A 20,538-nucleotide genomic window follows, 5' to 3' on the forward strand; every position below is an offset into this window, starting at 1 on the left:
CTGGCCAACATGGTGAAATCCCATCTCTACTAAAAATACAAAAATTAACTGGGCATGGTGGCGTGCACCTGTAGTCCCAGCTACTAGGGAGGCTGACGCAGGAGAGTCGCTTGAACCTGGGAGGTGGAGGATGCAGTGAGCCAAGATCACACCACTGCACTCCAGCCTGGCAACAGAGCAAGACTCCATCTCAAAAAAAATTAATAAAACTAATACAAAACACTTTAGCTAATAAAAGATTACAGTACCAAAAACATCTGATCATAAATACCAAACACTCTATATTATAAGAGAAGATGAATCCTACTATATACTATTCTTTATGTTACTCAGTCCAAATATTTGCTGGTCTACCTGATTATTCGTGGTGATATTTTTCATTATATGCCAATAATTATGTTAATCTTCTTATTAATATTTCTGACTTGAGTGACTGTTACCACTCTAGAATACTCAGGTTTTATTTTTAAAAAAAGAACAACTGTACCATCTCAGCCTATCAACAGCATGTGTACTTGCTTTGGTTTTCAAAAATTCCACCATTTTCTCTTTCTTGCAAATTATGGTGAATAAAAGTGGGGAATTATTGTCCCATGAAACAGCACAAAAAAATTAATAATTCACAAAATTACATATTTCTCAACTGAACTGAAAATCTTCTCTGGGATGATTTGACTTCAACATACAATATAGAAAGGAAGTAAATGAAAAGCAGCCGCTTCCTTCTCACTCCTCTGTGCTTTCTGATGTGCTGCACTTTGCCTTGCAACAATCCTCCTCCGTCTCCCCAGATTAACTGTGGTCATTGCCAAAACTCACTTTAAAGGTTTACCAGTCCCAAGAATCCTTGCTTTGATCACAGTACTTAGCATGGTACATTGTAATCATTTAACTGTTTCCCACTGAAACCAAGAGCTTCTTGAGGCAAGGGCTGTATCTTTTGTCTCTATAGCCCCAAAACCCGAAGACATAGTAGCAAACATTTTAAGTTTTTTTACATAAATTAGTGATCTAAATTATTCTCACTAAAGCAGTGTTTCTTAAACTATATTTCAAAGAATATTTGCTTTACCAGAAGTATTATACCCCAAGAGAAAGACTCCATGACCATCTGCATTTGAGAAGTATTATAAAACTGTATGTTATGTCCAATAATCAAGAAATCTATTGAATTTTACCTAATCTCCATTTGACAATATTATTTGTGGCAAACATTAACATTTGAGGAATTAAGAGTTTTAGGGGTACAGTTGCCAGAGTTTCCCAATGCAGGTGGAGGTTTCTTCTGGGTGGTACAAACTTGCTTGATTCACTTCTATCAATGCTGTCAGGATCGCAGATGCCAATGTCAAGCACTCCTGCTCCAAATGGGTCACTATGGAAATGAACTCTGAATTAGGAGAGATTGGCTTCAAATGCACTTATTTTCCTTATTATTAAATAGTCCATGGGTTTTTTCCCTAATACAAGAGAACAGATTTTTATCTTTACTGTTAGAAAGCTCAGTATGTTCTGTGTAAGAGAAATAGGTTTAAAAAACTTAAGAACAAATATTTAAAAAACCAAAGCTCAGTAAGAAATACCATTCTCAATTATAATGGTAATCCCAGGACCTCAGGGCAGCTCTACTTTTTAAATCCATTTTTATTGGCTTCCACTTAAAGGGCTACTTAAAATTATTTTTTATTTTAGAGAAAATATAAATCAGAAATAAAAACATAATGGCTTATCAATAAAAGTTCTCATACTGATCCATATGAATTATTTCTGGCATAATAAAAGCCAGTAAGTCACTGGCATTTCTAAGGAAGAGCCCTGAGGAGAAAGACGTAATGTCTGCAATATTCATAAATTATCCAACTATAACCAGGAATAACCTAAAAAGGCTTCTAGGCATTCTTATGGGCAGATAATTATTTGTGGTATATATAAAGAAAAGAGTTTCAAAACTTCTAAATTCTAAAATTAAACTCCATAACTGAGGGATTTATATACTCTATAGACTATATATTATAACAAATACGTGCTGACTTAAAAACCTTAAAATCTCTATCAAAATATACTATAACATAGGAGTTGTAAACTCAGATACTTACAAGGACAAAGGAAGGTGGCCTGAGTAAAGGAAGTACTAAGGTGGGCACAGTAGCAAACTGGAGAATACATGCCTTCTCTAAAGGGGCAACCTCTGCACAGCAGACCAAATAGTGATAGAAACTCAGGGGACACCAGATTTGATTTTTTAGAATAAGCCTGAAGTCCAGATTTCTACATCAGTCTTCTAAATTTTACATGTTGATTCAACTTATAGAGGCAAACAAACAAATCTGTGTACCACATTAGAATATAGCCCTTGTGTTTTTATATTCACCATTAATGTGTTACTAAATGGTTGTGTATAATCCAAGTATTTGCATGTAAAATATTTTCTTTCTCTAGTATCATGTTTTACCAAAAAATCAGGCTCTCATATATAATAAAAATTGCTAAAAAAGACTCATAATACCTGCTTCAAGAATTTTTCCAACATTTATTCATTTAAAATATATTTGTATATAATTTTCCCAGATTGTTAACCAAATAGATAACTGGTTCATAGGACTGCCAAAACTAAATTATTAAAAGAATTCATATCTGTATTTTTATTAACTCCATGGACTTCAGTGTTTAAAACTGACATTTTGGGTATGCTAAAGCTCTATAAACTTCACAAACACACTGAGCTAGTTCATAATACAACTTCAACTAAAAAAAATAGTTTAGGATTTGCTACTATTCTAATTGAGAAAGCCAAACTTGTAATGAACATTTGTTGACACATAATCACGTGCATGGTGACAAAGGGACATGAAATCATGAAAGGGTCAGCCTCTACTTATTGAAAGATTACCCATAAGCAAATTGCTAAAGACTCCCTGAATGTTAGTGAAGGATTAACGGTGGGAAGGAAAAGGTGTTATTCTGTAAGCTGAGAGATATTGCCAGTAATATTTCTTTTCACTTCCCAGTCACAGATGTAGAGAAAGACAGATAAGTCAGGCTAATATTACTGAAAAGGAGAACTTTGAAGGAAGTAGCACCTATCAAACGCCAATTCTTCTAGAGATTTCTTACGTTTTTGAGATACAGAAATTTATATGTTGCACTTATCTATTCTGGGGTTCTTAATCAGGAGTGTATCCGAAACTTGAGGGTTTTTTTTTGTTTGTTTGTTTGTTTTTTTGCTGTTATTGTTGTTAGAGGCAAGAGTCTCACTATGTTGCTCAAGCTGAACTTAAACTCAGGTTCAAGCTGAGACTACGGGAACATGTCACTGTGCCCACCTTCAAGAAAATGTTTTTAAAAATGTTCAGTCCTTATTAGGTCTATTACATCAAAATCCTCAGGGGAAAGCCTACAATTGTAGATTTTTAACAAAATGTCCTCAGGTCACTGTAATGCACAATTCTGAGAATTAGTGCAGCAGACAATCACTTCAGTCTCATGTCTCACCCGCATGGCTAATTCCCTTTATCAGTTGAACATGTGACCAAAAAGAGAAAAGAGTAAGAGATAGTGTCATTTATTAAAGCTCCAGTTAAGTTTCCTGGCTATGGGTAGAACACAGACAAGTAAACTCAAAATCCAACTTGATTTTGCTATTTATAAGCTCCTTATCTCCCACCTTCCCACCAAGACATTCTAGGTTTGAGAGGAGGCTTTAGACTCTTATCTAAGTGGCTGTTTCTGCCAGGATGGGCAATAAGTCAGTTAATAATTTGTTCCACCTTCTGCTGAAGTGTTTCTCACTTCATCACCACCTATTCACTGCCAATCTGGTTTCCTCAAAGTCTTCCTGAAATTAATCTCTAGGCAAGTTTCAACTCACTCTCATTTTCAAACCAAAAATTATTAGACCCAAAGCTAAGGAGCGCCTTGTCTCAACACATAAACTGGAAGAATAACAAAGTAAGAGGAGAAAAAAAAAAACTCTTCTTGACATTTTCCCTCATTACCTAATTTCCAAGTGACCTGCATATTTCTGATTGCTCTCCTTTTCCCTTCCCATTTTTCCCTCTTAAGCCTTGTGCCACTGAGAGATGATACATCAGTTTTTTAGAAAATTATCAGCAGCAGCAACATGTCCACTTATTGTAAATTGCTTTAGTTTTGTTTGAGTTTTAAAATAAAGCCTATTTCCAGGGCATATTTTCTTTCCTGTGTTGTTTTGTACTAATTAGGGGGGAAAAAAAGGAAAGAACAACCCTGCGTAGAAAAAAAGTTGAAAAGGTTTTACCTTTAACAAATTCACAGGTATTTTCCAAAGTGCGTTTTATAAAACTGTACCCTTTAATGCACCTTTAAAAGCATCAATATTTAAAATAAAATCTTAGACAATTATTTCAAAATAATTTGCATTTGCATTCAGGGAATGGTTGAGCTTCCAAATATAAAAAATTGACCCTTACCTATGTCAATGTTAAAACAAATATTTTGGAAAGAAAGTTGATTGATCTATACCTTGTCCAGTGCTTCAATATTTGCACCATGGAAAAGCAGTTTTTCTGCCAGTGAGGTGCTCTCACTATACACAGCATAATGGAGAGCAGTGTTGCGGTAGATATCCTTAAGGTTTGGATTGGTGCCATGTTCCAGCAGAATAACGGTGCAAGCCTCTTCCTGGCAATGGAAAGCCTGTCTGTATTAGACCAAGAAATAGATTGTAAATTCTAAGAAATTCAAAATAAACATTCCACAGGTTTCACCAACTAGTTATATTTAAATGAGATCAATTTATTTTAATTCTATGTATGCAAATCAAATCCATGTCATGCTAAAAGAGTTGGCTCTAATATACCTGTATCAAAGGTGTTCTATTTTCTTTGTCACAGATATCAATCTGGCATTTTCTGCTAACCAGGAGAGTGACCACTTTCACATGGTCACTGGCACAGGCCAAATGTAGAGCAGTTCTATGAGAGTAAGAGGACTTTTTAGGAAACTGTAGTGCAACATCTCAAAACATACAATCATTCATGTAACTGTAAAAATTGAATAGCATGTTTTTCCTCTGCCTTCAAAACAAATACTTAATTTTTTTGAAGAAAGCACATTACTTACTAGCTCTTATTGATCACTGCCTTAATAAAAACAGCAGCCTATTTGAATAGAAAGAGCTCAGTCTTTGGATTCAGTTCAACTAGGGCTTGAGTCCTACTTTAAACCCTGTCACTTACCAACTATTGCTTAGCCTTTCTGTATCTCAACTTCCTCATTAATAAACATGACAATAGTAGCTACCTCATAGGACACCATCGTGATGCTTAAATGAGAAGTTATGTATTTAGAATAGTTCCTATAACAACTCAATAATTATAAGATTTTTGTTTTTTGAGACAAAGTCTCACTCTTTTGCCCAGGCTGGAGTGCAACAATGTAACTATAGCTCACTGCAGCCTGGAACTCCTGGGCTCAAGCGATCCTCCATCCCCAGCCTCCTGAGTAGCTGGGACTACAGATGTGCACCAGCATGCCCAGCTATTTATTTAAAAATTTTTATAGAGTAAGAATCTCACTTTGTTGCCCAGGATGGTCTCAAACTCCTGGCACCAAGCAATCCTCTCACCTCAGCCTCCCAAAGTTCTGGGATTACATGTATGAGCCACTGCACCCAGCCAGATATTATAATTGTTACTATTAATACTACTTAAAAAAACATTTTAATTAGGTAAAAGACACAATTATACCTACTTTGCAGGATGGCTTAACGAGTAGGTCACATTTTAATACTTCTGACATTGGAATGTCACTTATATTATTATAACTGTAATTGGTAGCATTTTAAAAATTATCGATATATAAAATAGCGGGGCATCTCAAATCCATGAGACCTTACATTAAGTAGAATATGGTGTACGCAGCAGGTCTAGGGCAGTTCTAGGCATATAACTGGCATGTAAATACATTTTAGTTCTTAAAGGTACTATGGGGATAGAACACTGAAATAATGTATTTTTTAAACAAATTAATTCCTTGATTTTCAAACAAATTGAAGACAAAGGAAACTCATGATTCAAATGAATACATATGGCTTATTTTATTCAATATTTATGCTTACAGAATATATGCAAATAAGACATTCCCATGATTAATATTAGTATTTAATACTGATAAACTTTTGAATGGGCAGTTAAAGCTTATCTTCTACTATTTTCTAACTTCAGAAATGCTTTTGTTTGAAAGTTGGGAGACAAAGTTTCAAGGAGATTAAGTCCCAATATTCCTATTTTAAATCTCTCAGCTTCTGCAGGCAGGGCAGGTAAACATGAAGTTTTTAAGGATAGAAGGGTCCTGAGAGATAGCAGAATATGTCTGCTACATAACAGGTACTCAGGTTATGTTTGATGAATAAATGGAATGAAAGAATGGATAAATACAGTTGGGGAGTTCAATATTTTTAAATAAACTCCTATAAAGCAATATTTTTGCAATAGTAATTATTTATAATGTTTTTATTTTTAAAGAATACAATTAAAATAAAATGATTAATCTATCATTGTTTGCATAAATTGAATGAATACATAAGAAAAACATATGTACATAATAAAATATATAGATAATAAAATCTGGAAACAGATAAAAACATTCCCTTTTTACTTCTGAAGAGGCTAAAAGTTCAAAGAAGATAACAATACACTCAATAATGATAAAAATAGAAAGCAAGAAATTATTTTTAATATTGTAAGATTCATATTCCTGTCTTCCCAAGGATTATTCCTTTATTAATAAACTTTACTAGAAGTTTTGTACATGCTCACTGCAGCAATCACAGATAAGAAAAAGGAAAAGAACTTTACTTAATTGATTTTTTTCCTCACTAGCTATAACAAAATACATCTTCGCACATCAATATACTTCTGTATCTATTGCCACCTTCAATGGTCACATATTATTCCATCCTGTGGATGCAACTGAAATTTATTTATAGGATCCATTCTTTGGGTTCTTTTTAAAATAAGTGAGGTGAAAAGTAAAGTGCATGTATCTTTATTTCCTGAGGGTGTTTTAGTATAATGGAATTGATGGGTAAAGGGCATACATATTTTTTAATTGTAGTACTTACCACCAAATTATCTATTTGAAAAATAATCAGCACCTTAAACTTTAAGCAGGAGTATAAAACATCCTCACAAATATTGTGGATAGAAAACTGTTTCATTCATCTTTTAATTTAAATTCTTATACCAGAAATGCGAAGGACTTTTTCCTATGTACACAAGTAACTTGCAGATCTGGAAAAGTGTACTTTGCCCAATTTTAGAGTGTTTGATGATTTGATTTGAAAGAATTCCCTGTCAAATGAAAATGTACTTTTCATCTAATGTGTATATATAACTGATATATATGACATATTATATCTGGTATATATGTATACGTATCAGTAATATATATATAACTTATGATATATAATAAACAACATAGGCCGGGCGCGGTGGCTCACACCTGTAATGCCAGCACTTTTGGAGGCGGAGGCGGGCAGATCACTTGAGGTCAGGAGTTCGAGACCAGCCTGGCCAACGTGGTGAAACCCCCTCTCTACTAAATATACAAAAATTAGCCAGGCACGCTGGCACCTGCCTGTAATCCAAGCTACTTGGGAGGCTGAGGTAGGAGAATTGCTTGAACCCGGCAGGCAGAGGTTGAAGTGAGCCAAGATTGTGCCATTGGACACCAGCCTGGGCAAAGAAGCGAGACTCCGACTCAAAAAAAAAAAAAAAAAGAATATAATGAATTCCCTATAAAATGAAAACATACTTTTCATCTGAAAATACATATATATATATGATATAGTAAATATTTTTCAAGTAAGCTCTCTTATCTGAGAACTTTTCGCCTACTGAAATAACTCACGGTATTTTTGATAGGGGAATGAGTTCTCTCATTAGGCACCTCCTAAAATGTATATAAACCATGTTTTCAACGTGTACGTTAAAAATAACAACACTGTGTATGCTTAACTTTGTGAGTTAAATCACTCAAATTCTCCAACTGCTACAGCCAGGGAATTATGAGGGATGGAAAACAGCTGAGAGTCCGTTTGGCTCCGTCGCTCTGAGGGTGCCCGGAGCCCTGAAAGGCCCCGTCCCAGGGGCTGCGGGGAAGCCGGGCCTGGGGACCCCCTCCCACCCCGGGCTGAGCCCCCGCTATCTGTGCTGCTTGTCCAGGGCGTCCAGGTCTCCACTCCTGCGCGCCAGGCAGCGCTCCATCCCCGCGGCGTCGCCCTTGACAGCTGCCCTGTGGATCTTCTCCAGTTCGGAGTCCCGGATTCGGTATCCGAACCCGTGTAGACATGTTCTATGGAGCCCTGGGCCGTCTGGCCCCTGCGGCTCCCAAAGCCAAATAACTTCATAGTGGTGACTTCTCAGACCCCCACCTCCCGCTCTTGAGCGGGGGCAGCTCCCTGTCACCTTTTCACCACCCCCCTCCCCCGACCCCTGCCGACCTCCCTGTCACCTTTTCACCAACCCCCTCCCCCGACCCCGGCCGACCCAGCCCCAAATCCCCTATCCAACCCCAAATCCCTGATCCAACCCCAAATCCGCGATCAATCCCCAATCCGCGATCCCAAATCTGTGATCTACTCCACAGTCCGCGATCCAGCCCGGTCCACCACAGCCTTCAGCAGCGACACTCGCAGCCTCCGACCTCTCAGGCCGAGTGAGCCTCGCAAAGCCCTTGGGCGCGCGCCTGCACGGCGGTTGCTGCCCGGCTCCCGGAAGCCGCTCCCTGGCGGCGCGCGCCGGCAGGTGGGGCTGCAGCTCTGGGCGGGCGCCGATGGGCTCGCCGGTCCTCTTTGGATCGCCCGGGCGGCCCCAGGATCGCAGGAGCGCCGCCAGCCCGGCCTGAGAAGGAGGGCCTGTCTGGCATTGCAGACCGCCCCGCTCCTCCTCGGAAGGGAGATAGGGTGCTGGCAAGGGCACTCCGCGGCCACCTGGGTGGCTTCGCGGATGGCCCGGCTTCACACTGAGGCTCTGGCCCTGGAGTCTGTGTGGCTAGTGTCAGGTAGCTGGAGAGTCATGAAGGCAGAGTCAGGGGCTGCTCCTTCCCCCACCAGCCCTCACTGCTGCCAGTACCCCACGCACGGTTTGCAGCTGCAGATCTGGCACTGGCGTGGGATGGCGGAGCTTCCCTTGGATGGCCTCAGGGTCGCAGAGCGCACAGCCCACCTGGCCTGAAGTTCCGCTCCTCTTGGGCATCTCTCTGGATCCTGGGCCCTGGCGCTGGGCACTCTGTATCCACACGGATGAAACTGAGCGGCTGCTGGCGGGGCCCGTCGCCTGATTTTACCGCCTGGGGGTCTGGCCTCACTATCCGCGCTGCTGGGGTTGGGCCTGGTCTGGGGTGTCCAGTCACTTACTGCCGGTGCACCACGTCTAGACTGCAGCTGCGGCTCCGATGCTGGTTTGAGCTTGCGGGCCTGGTACCTGATGTCCTCAGGGTCAAGTGCATCGCCCGCCCACTTGAGGGGTTGCTGTGACTTGGCCTCCTCCAAGAACGCAGGGGCCACCGGGGCTGGCTCTTCGTGGTAACCGGGATGGTATTGAGCAGCAGATTTTCACCCTGGTGCCATTGCTGTGCGGACTGCCTGACTTGGGCGCCCAGGCACTGGCCTCAGGGTGCGCGTGGCAGCTGTGTGTGCGGGTAGGGTGAGTGGCACGGAGGGTCAGGGGTTGCTTCGTCATCTCTGCCTGTGTGCAACTTGCAGTTTTGCAGTTTTCTGCAGCAGCTGAGGTGCTGGCGCAGGAAAGCGGAGCTCCCTTGGATGGCGTCAGGTTTGCAGGCACAGAGCACAGCCCACCAGGCCTGAGGGTCCGCTCACTGGCCATGGTGGTTGAGTTCTCCGTGGAAACTGGGATGGGGTGAACGGCCAGTTCCTGTCCTTTGGCAGTCTGGCCAACTGCCAGACTTAGCCGCTGCCGCCCAGGCATCTGTCTCTAGGGTTGCCGCTACTTGGATAGAAGTGGGGATCGGGGTGGGGCGTGGAGCGTCACTGGTTGCCAGGCCAGCACTGTCTTTGCAACATATTCAGATGGCGGCGGGCAGCTCGGGCACCAGCATGGGCTGGCGGGGCTCCCCTGGAAGGCCCTCAGATTGCTCACAGCATTGTCCCAGGGCTTCCTTGGCCTGTGCCATGTGGGCAAGGTAGGGGGGAGCTTCCAAGGCTTCTATCCCAACTCTAGCTATTTCTAGCTATTTTCTCTTGAGTTATTTTGCGTCTATCTCAGTTTTATTTGCAAAAATAGTATATGCAAAATACATCGAGTGAATGTACATCAGGCATATAGAAGATCTGGCAGAAACACGTTTTCTCATGCCCATTTCCAGTCAGTATTTGAACACAGAGGCTTCCATGGTTTTGATTCTTTCCACAAAAGGATAGTTTTGTCTGTTTTCACCATTTACATAAGTGAAACTATACATTATATAATTTTTATGTTCATTCACTAAACATGCTTGTGACACATCATTTTGCTCCTATTGATTATTCATTAATTTTATTTTGTAATACTCAATTTTATGACTATACCACAGGTTTGAGGCCTTTGCTTGTTTTGTTTTTAATCCATTCCACTACTGATAGACACAAAAGCAGTTTCTGATTTGAGGCTATCATGAATAAACCTGCTACGAACGAATCAGATATACACGTTTTTCTGTAATAATATTTTCACTTTTCTTGAGTTTAAGTACATAAGAGTGGATTTTCTGGGTTATAAAATAAGTATATATTTGGCATTGTATGAAATGGGGAGACATTTTCCTAAGTGGTTGTACCATCTTAAACTACAATGAAAATGTTTGAGAGAATCAGTTCCACTTTCTAACCAACACTTGATGCTGTCAGTTGTTTTAGTGTTATCCATTCTTATGGGATATAACTGCTGAGTAACTGTCTGCCTTCCCAATAACACAGAAAATTGAGGGCCCAGAGGACAGTTTTATTTTCATATTTGACATCTTCTATTATTTTTTATAGAAGGGTGATTTGGGTAGTAAAATTGTCTTTCAATTTTCTAGGTTGTCTCTGAATCTTACTGGGGTTCCTTGTCCTAAACCACATTCAGAAATTTTCACGACCAACTTCTTTTTATCTTTGTAATACCAGGCCAATGAGGGACTGCATTCCTGAGACTTTTTAAGTACTTTTTGTGTGTATGATGGTCTAATAATCATAGCCTTAAAACTTTCTGGCTGGGCATGGTGGCTCATGGCTGTAATCCCAGCACTTCGAGAGGCCAAGGCGGGTGGATCACCTGAAGTCGGGAGTTTGAGACCAGCCTGACCAACGTGGAGAAACCCCAACTCTACTAAAAATAAAAAAAAAATTAGCTGGGCATGGTGGCACATGCCTGTAATCCCAGCTACTTGGGAGGCAGGAGCTACTTGGGCTGAGGCAGGAGAATCGCTTGAACCCACGAAGTGGGGGTTGTAGTTAGCCGAGATCACACCATTGCACTCCAGCCTGGGCAACAAGAGTGAAATTCCGTCTCAAAAAAAAAAAAAAAAAAAAGAATCTCAGACTTCTGGGAGACACTGAATTTGTGAATATGTACAGCATGTCACAATAACTTTTTTTTTTTTTTTGAGACCAAGTCTCACTCTGCTGTCCAAGCTGGAGTGCAGTGGCCCATCTCAGCTCACTGCAACTTCTGTCTCCTAGATTCAAGCAATTCTCCTGTCTTGGCCTCCCGAGTAGCTGGGATTACAGGTGCTGCAACCATGCCTGGCTAATTTTTGTATTTTTATAGAGACAGAGTTTCACATATTGGCCAGGCTGGTCTCGAACTCTTCATCTCAGATGATCCACCTGCCTCAGCCAATGGGTGGATTGTTAACTCAAAATACGCACCATTGAATACTGAGGAAAATGTATAGCCATCAACACCAGCAGCTGAGATGAGAGTTGAGATACCAGAAATGCCCCAGCATGTAACTCCTCTTTTAATTCACACACACACACACACACACACACACACACACACACGTACACTCATGGTAACCAGTTCAGGATGGACACAGAAACAGTCACAGTCTTTTTTGGGAACACACTCCCCTGTGACACTTAGATCCTAATGCTGACTCCAATTCCCTCCCGGGACCTCCCCTCTCCTTGCAGCATGCTAGGCTTTCCCTTAGAAAACTCCATGTCATTTCATTCAGTGGAACATCCATCAGCTTCACCCACAGTGTCTGCATGTCTCTGTCCATAGCAAATGTTTTTATTACTTTAAAATATAGATTTTTACCTTAACTAGCCAAGACTTAGGACCCTTTTTCCCAGCTCTTTTAGATGAAGTAATAATGCAAATATTAGAGATGTGTATATGTGTATAATGTTGCCTAGTTGTACAAATTAGCCTTAACAAAACTCCTGATTTAAATTATTTAATTGTGAGAAGGGCGATTCTAACTCAACACACCAATGAAATAAAAGCCTTACCCCTCTGCTCTGCCAAAATATCCCATTTAGAGCCTGCGTGTGTGTGTACACACACGTGTGCACTCATCCCCATCTGACCGTATCAAATTATTATTTAAACTAGATATTTTTACTTTGTTTCATAGTAGTAATGGTTTCTGGAATGGAAAAAAAAAAGGAGAATAAAACTGTTTAAATGTATCTCCAGGTGAACGCTGTGGCCACTGCACCGACCACGCCGATGGCGCCCAGTACCTGCGTCTCAGGAAGAGGTTCTGGCGGGGCCTCCGCCTGAGGCCGTGCCCCTGGGACCTGTCCCGCGTCCACGTGAACGCGGAGCGCAACATTCACCATCCCCTCCCTGAAACAGCGGTCCCCGAGGTGCTCCACAGGCAGGGCCGAGCTGGGCGAGGGGGAGCCCAGGCCCTGCACCGGCCGCCCTGAGCGGCGGGGACGCAAGAAGAGCTCGCCGTCTCCAACAGCCCCTACCCCAGACGCGGGACCTGGGACCAGAGAGGACATGGAGCCCCCGCCCCACGGCTGCCAGGAGGCTGACAGGGACAGCTCCTGGGGGGGCTACCGCCCCGAGGCCGTTCTGCCAGAACTTGAGCCACTTGGGAAGGGGCAGCGCCCCACCCCTGAAGAGGAACCTGTGTCCTGGAGGCAGCAGCCTGGGAGCTCCTCCTCTGAGGACAGGGCAGAGGCGAGTGACTCTGGCGGCGCAGCGCTGGCTTTCCCGTCCGAGGAGGAGAGCTGCGGGGCTGGGTGAGCTGGACCAGGGAGCATGGCTGGCTGCTCTCGGCCTCCGATGGGGAGTGGACAGTTTAGGGGGTTGCCCCCGTGCCAGCCGGTCTGCTGGCCACGCTGAGCTTCATTACCGCCTCACCTGCCTGCGCAGGCGCCTAGCACCCCAGGCTGGAGCTTTTGGCCATGCTGGTCAACTTCCCCAATGAGCCTCCGCTGCCTGGGAACAGCAAGGCCAGGGCTACAGCGCCCTGCACTTGGCAGCCATGTACCTTGGAGATGGTGAAGCTGCTAGTCAGGACCTAGGACGCCGATGTGGACATCAGGGACTACATTGGGAAAAGGTCCTCCCAGTATGTGAGTCAGAGCATTACAGAAGAGATCGAGACCCTGGTGGGAGTCCTGGACGAGGACGACGGGGAGAGCACCGCCAGCAGCGGGGGTGGGTACTGAAAGATTTAAAAGATGCCCCCTCCATTTCATCACCTACAAACTCTCACACGTCCTGGAAGATGGGGGGACCCTCTTCACCATCACCACTTGGCTGAAGGTGGTTCAGAGGCGAAGCCAAGGATTCCAGGGCGCACAGCCTCGGGCAGGACTAATGGACTTAAAAAACACAGGCTCAACAAAATCCACTTCACAACCCAGATGGTTCACATCACACCCTCTTTCAGGGACCCAGAGCAGCCACTGGAAGAGAAGGAGTAGGAACGCTCTCTTAAAGGCCACTTATCCTATTCCTTCAAATTAAGACCAAAGTCCAATGTATTTAGGTAAAAATAATTCTTTTAGAAAATGCTAAGGTTTGTCTTCTGAAATTTAATAACAGAAACAAAAAAAGAACACTAGGTGTAAGGAAGTGGGACCAGAAAAGACAAACTAAACTATCCTTACTAGGTTGGAATGGATGGGGTGGAGTTCCCATCAGGCTAGCAATCTGGGGAAAGTGGTTTTTTTTTGTTTTGTTTTGTTTTTTGTTTTTTGTTTGTTTGTTTGTTTGTTTTGGCGGGGGGGCACGGAGTCTCGCTCTGTCGCCCAGGATGGAATGGCCTTTGATATGTCAATGTTTTATTGTAAATCGTGACAGACTATCTACATAGAATACTCATGATTTACAATCTGAGATTGTCAACCCAGCCAGTAACCTATGTAGCACTGAATTCAAATACCAGAAAAAAGACCCAGATTCCCTCACCACCTAGCAGAGCTCAAGTGAGCTACACAGCCTGGTAGGGAATGGGGAGTAATTAAAAGGTTGTAAGCAGGTACTACTATAGTCAGATGAGTTTTTGACAGGTTATTCTAAAAGCACTGAGAAAAGAAAACTGTTGTAGTATTCCAGATAAGATCATGTGGTCTGTAAAAGGACAGTGTCAAGGATATAGGAAAGAACAATCAAGGAATTTCAAAGGGTAAACTGGATGTGATTATATAGTACCACATCAAATGAACATCAGGCTCAAAGAAGGCACGGGGGAGCAGGAGGCTGCTTTCCCCAGGGACTCTCTTTCCCAGGCTTGCCCAGCAGTCCTCACAAATGACATATATATATATATATATATACATATATATATATATATATATATATATATATACCATCATTCTGAGCAAACTATCGCAACGACAAAACCAAACACCACAGGTTCTCACTCATAGGTGGAAATTGAACAATGAGAACACTTGGACACAGGATGGGGAACATCACACACCGGGGCCTGTCATGGGGTTGGGGGAGGTGGGAGGGATAGCATTAGGAGATATACCTAATGTAAATGATGAGTTAATGGGTGCAGCACATCAACATGGCACATGTATACATATGTAACAAACCTGCACATTGTGAACATGCATGCTAGAACTTAAAGTATAATAAAAATAAAAAATAAAAAAAGTCTTCCTCAAGTTTACCATCAAAAAGTGCTACACATGATTTGCAAGTATTTTCTTCCATCTTGTGAGTTGTTTTTTCACTTTCTTGATGGTGTCCTTTGAAGTGCAAAAATGTTTAAATTTGATGAAGTCCAATTCATCAATTTTTATTCTTGTTGCTGGTCTCATATTTAAGAAAACTTTGCCAAATTCAAGGTCATGATAATTTACTCCTATGTTTGCTTCTCAGGATTTTATAGTTTTAGTCCTTATGTTTATGTGGATTAGCTCAAAATGGGTCCATTTGATCCATTGTTTTTGCATCCATAGTTTTTGTATATGGTGTTGGGTAAAGGTATTACTCCAGGTTTTGCATATGTTTACATATCTAGTTGTCCCTGTGCCAGTTTTCAAACATCTTTCCCCCACTGAATAATCTTGGCACCCTTGTGGAAAATCAGTGTTTATATATGTATGGGTTCATATCTGACTCTCAATTCTATCCCACTCGTCTATACATCTATCCTTTTGCCAGTATTATATTGTCCTGATTACCATTGTCTTGTAGTAAGTTTTAAAGTCAGTAAATATGAGTTCTCCTACTTTGTTCTCATTTTCAAAAGATTATTTTGGCTATTCTTAGTCCTTTGCAATTCCATATGAGTTTGAGAGTCAGCTTGTCGATTTTACAGAGAACTCATCTGGGATTCTGACAGGAATGAAGTTAAATCTGTAGACGAGTTTAGGGAGGACTGCCATCTTAACAATGTTAAGCCTTCGGTCCATGATCATGGGATACTTTTACATTTATTTAGATCTTCTTTCATTTCTTTCAACAATATTCTATAGTTTTCAGAGTACAAGTTTTACACTTCTTAAATTTATTAGTATTTTATTCTTGTTGATGCTATGATAAATGAAGTTGCTTTCTTAATTTCATTTTCTGATTGCTCATTGTGAGTATGTAGTACTCAGTTAAAGTGTGTCAAATACTATTGATTTTTGCATATTGATCTTGTATCCTGCAACCCTGAAGAACACAAGGGATTTGTGTCTGGCATACATAAGGAACAATTACAATTCAGTAATGAAAAGACAAAACAACCCAATTAGAGATGGATAATTCAAGAATGGATAAAAAAACTGCAATACATGCAAACAAATGGAATCTTATTCAGCAATTTAAAAAGTGAGCTATCAAGCCATGAAAAAACACAGAAGAACCCTAAATGTATACTGCCGGGTGAAAGAAGCCAGTCTGAAAAGGATACATACTACATGATATTATATGACATTCTGGGAGAGGCAAAATTAGAGAGTACAAAGATCAGTAATGACCTTTGACAAAATTCAACAACCCTTCATGCTAAAAACTCTCAATAAATTAGGTATTGATGGGACGTATTTCAAAATAATAAGAGCTATCTATGACAAACCCACAGCCAATATCATACTGAATGGGCAAAAACTGGAAGCATTCCCTTTGAAAATGGGCACAAGACAGGGATGCCCTCTCTCACCACTCCTATTCAACATAGTGTTGGAAGTTCTGGCCAGGGCAATTCGGCAGCAGAAGGAAATAAAGGGTATTCAATTAGGAAAAGAGGAAGTCACATTGTCCCTGTTTGCAGACGACATGATTGTATATCTAGAAAACCCCATTGTCTCAGCCCAAAATCTCCTTAAGCTGATAAGCAACTTCAGCAAAGTCTCAGGATACAAAATCAATGTACAAAAATCACAAGCATTCTTATACACCAACAACAGACAAACAGAGAGCCAAATCATGAGTGAACTCCCATTCACAATTGCTTCAAAGAGAATAAAATACCTAGGAATCCAACTTACAAGGGATGTGAAGGACCTCTTCAAGGAGAACTACAAACCACTGCGCAAAGAAATAAAAGAGGATACAAACAAATGGAAGAACATTCCATGCTCATGGGTAGGAAGAATCAATATCGTGAAAATGGCCATACTGCCCAAGGTAATTTACAGATTCAATGCCATCCCCATCAAGCTACCAATGCCTTTCTTCACAGAATTGGAAAAAACTACTTTAAAGTTCATATGGAACCAAAAAAGAGCCCGCATCGCCAAGTCAATCCTAAGCCAAAAGAACAATGCTGGAGGCATCACACTACCTGACTTCAAACTATACTACAAGGCTACAGTAACCAAAACAGCATCGTACTGGTACCAAAACAGAGATATAGATCAATGGAACAGAACAGAGCCCTCAGAAATAACACCACATATCTACAACTATCTGATCTTTGACAAACCTGAGAAAAACAAGCAATGGGGAAAGGATTCCCTATTTAATAAATGGTGCTGCAAAAACTGGCTAGCAATATGTAGAAAGCTGAAACTGGATCCCTTCCTTACACCTTATACAAAAATCAATTCAAGATGGATTAAAGACTTAAACATTAAACCTAAAACCATAAAAACCCTAGAAGAAAACCTAGGCATTACCATTCAGGACATAGGCATGGGCAAGGACTTCATGTCTAAAACACCAAAAGCAATGGCAACAAAAGACAAAATTGACAAATGGGATCTAATTAAACTAAAGAGCTTCTGCACAGCAAAAGAAACTACCATCAGAGTGAACAGGCAACCTACAAAATGGGAGAAAATTTTTGCAACCTACTCATCTGACAAAAGGCTAATATCCAGAATCTACAATGAACTCAAACAAGTTTACAAGAATAAAACAAACAACCCCATCAAAAAGTGGGCAAAGGACATGAACAAACACTTCTCAATAGAAGACATTTATGCAGCCAAAAAACACATGAAAAAATGCTCATCATCACTGGCCATCAGAGAAATGCAAATCAAAACCACAATGAGATACCATCTCACACCAGTTAGAATGGCAATCATTCAAAAGTCAGGAAACAACAGGTGCTGGAAAGGATGTGGAGAAATAGGAACACTTTTACACTGTTGGTGGGATTGTAAACTAGTTCAACCATTGTGGAAGTCAGTGTGGCGATTCCTCAAGGATCTAGAACTAGAAATACCACTTGACCCAGCCATCCCATTACTGGGTATATACCCAAAGGACTATAAATCATGCTGCTATAAAGACACATGCACACGTATGTTTATTGCGGCATTATTCACGATAGCAAAGACTTGGAACCAACCCAAATGTCCAACAATGATAGACTGGATTAAGAAAATGTGGCACATATACACCATGGAATACTATGCAGCCATAAAAAATGATAAGTTCATGTCCTTTGTAGGGACATGGATGAAATTGGAAATCATCATTCTCAGTAAACTATCGCAAGAACAAAAAACCAAACACTGCATGTTCTCACTCATAGGTGGGAATTGAACAATGAGATCACATGGACACAGGAAGGGGAATATCACACTCTGGGGACTGTTGTGGGGTGGGGGGAGGGGGGAGGGATAGCATTGGGAGATATACGTAATGCTAGATGACGAGTTAGTGGGTGCAGCGCACCAGCATGGCACATGTATACATATGTAACTAACCTGCATAATGTGCACATGTACCCTAAAACTTAAAGTATAATAATAAAAAATAAATAAATAAATAAAAGAAACTGTTCTACATAATACTGTAATGGTGGGTACACGACATTATGCATTTGTCAAATCCAAAAATCTGTAAAACACAGAGTGAACCCTAATGTAAACTACAAAATTCAGATATAAGTATCAGTTCATCAAATCTATTAAATGTAGCACAGTAACGCAAGGTGTTAAGAGTTGGGAAAACTGGGCGGGGGCACTGTAGGGGAGCATATGTGAACCTCTGTACTTTTCTATTTTTTCCAAAACTGCTAAAAAAAAATCTATTATGTTTTTAAAATAAAATGATCCCTAGCAGGAAAAAAATATGGCAAAGATCTCAACAAATATTTCCCCAAAGAAGATATACACATGGCCAATAAGCATGAGATAAGACACTGGACATTACCTTCAATAGGAAAATACAAATCAAAACCACAATGAGATACAATTTCACATATATTAGAATGGCTACAATTAAAAAGTCACACAGTAAGTGTTTGTGAAAATGTGGAGCAACTGAAATTTTAATACACTGCTGGAGGGAATAAAAAATAATGCAGCCATTTCAAAAAGCAGTTTGGCAGTTCCTCAATTAGACAGTTATCATGCATCTGAGCAATTCTGCTCCTAGATAAACACCGAAGAGAAATGTCTACACAAAAACTTGTAAACCAACATTTATAGCAGCATTATTCATAATAGCCAAAAGGGGTAAACAATGTCCTAAGTGTCCATTAACTGACAAGTGCATAAACAAAATCCAGTGTATCCATGTAACAAAGTATCATGTGGCCATAAAAAGTAAGTACTGATACATGTTACGGCATAGACAAACCTTGCAAGCATTATGCCAAGTGACAGAATCCAGTAACAAAAGCCCATATGATAGATAATCCCATTTATATGAAACACACGTAATAGGGAATCCAGAGGCAGAAAGGTTGGTGATTGCCAGCGCTACAACTGTGGGGATGCAGATGATGGATGTGGAGAGACGGAATTGAAAGCTAAAGGCACAGGAGGCAGGGTGTTGTGGTCCATGCCTGTACTCCTAGCTACTAGGGAGGCTGAGATGGGAGGACTGCTTGAGCCCAGTAGTTCAAGGCTGCACTAAGCTATGATTACACCACTGCACTCCAGCCTGGGCTGGTTGACTGAGCAAGACTCCATCTCTTAAAAAAATGAATAAATAGAAATAAAATAAGGTAAAGGGCATAGGATTTCATTTGTAATTTTTTTTGAGGTGGAAAAACAATTCTAAAATTGATTGGAGTGTTGGTTCCCAACATCTGTGAATATACTAAAAACCACTGAACTATATACTTTGAGTGGGTGAATTACATGGCATGTGAATTACCAATAAAGCTGTTTTAGAAATCCTAATATTTGCTGTGCTATAACTGCAGCAAAGTACCGCAGGGCAATAATTGCAGAGCCAGCCCTACCGTTACAGTATGACACAGGAAAACTTAAAACTGCACTTACGATCAAGCTAGATGCAGAGCATATTAGCACAGCAAAAATAATTGACTACACTAAAGACCCATCCTTCAAGGATTACAGAATTTAAGTGCTGAAAAGGAGAGTACAACTCCTCTGTTTTTTTAAAAAAGGTAAGAACTCACAAATTAATTAGTCACTTGTAAAATTCTGGATAGCTAAGAGATTTTCAAATATAATTTAAAAGAAAACACACGACCAAGACAATAATGGAAATCTATAGATAAATTTACTATTACCTTTAGCTTCTGAACACACAGCCAAAAATCCATCTTCTGTCACTGCTTTAAACAAATGTCTGTCTCCTTATGTATCTCTGCCCAGGAACACTTTCTTGTTAGCAGAATCCAGTAAAACAAATTTAAACACACTATCCAACATACAAATTGTTTGCTCAATTC

The 20,538-nt window shown here is 40.8% G+C and overlaps 1 protein-coding gene and 1 pseudogene across 1 annotated transcript in view; one reads left to right on the forward strand and one right to left on the reverse strand.

Moving 5' to 3' along the window:
* ANKRD20A1 (ankyrin repeat domain 20 family member A1) overlaps positions 1–8,430 on the reverse strand; it is a 45,590-nt gene extending 37,160 nt beyond the window's left edge. The window contains 5 exon segments of the mRNA XM_055091870.2: positions 488–592; positions 4,502–4,674; positions 4,838–4,952; positions 8,185–8,317; positions 8,320–8,430. Of these exon segments, the coding sequence (XP_054947845.1) occupies positions 488–592; positions 4,502–4,674; positions 4,838–4,952; positions 8,185–8,317; positions 8,320–8,389 (596 nt within the window). The 5' untranslated portion in view covers positions 8,390–8,430.
* Positions 8,431–10,069: 1,639 nt separating this feature from the next.
* Positions 10,070–15,584, forward strand: LOC129398677 (ankyrin repeat domain-containing protein SOWAHC-like; annotated as a pseudogene).
* Positions 15,585–20,538: the final 4,954 nt, after the last annotated feature.

The sequence above is a fragment of the Pan paniscus genome, chromosome 11 (genome assembly GCF_029289425.2).
Source record: "Pan paniscus chromosome 11, NHGRI_mPanPan1-v2.0_pri, whole genome shotgun sequence".
NCBI lineage: Eukaryota > Metazoa > Chordata > Mammalia > Primates > Hominidae > Pan > Pan paniscus.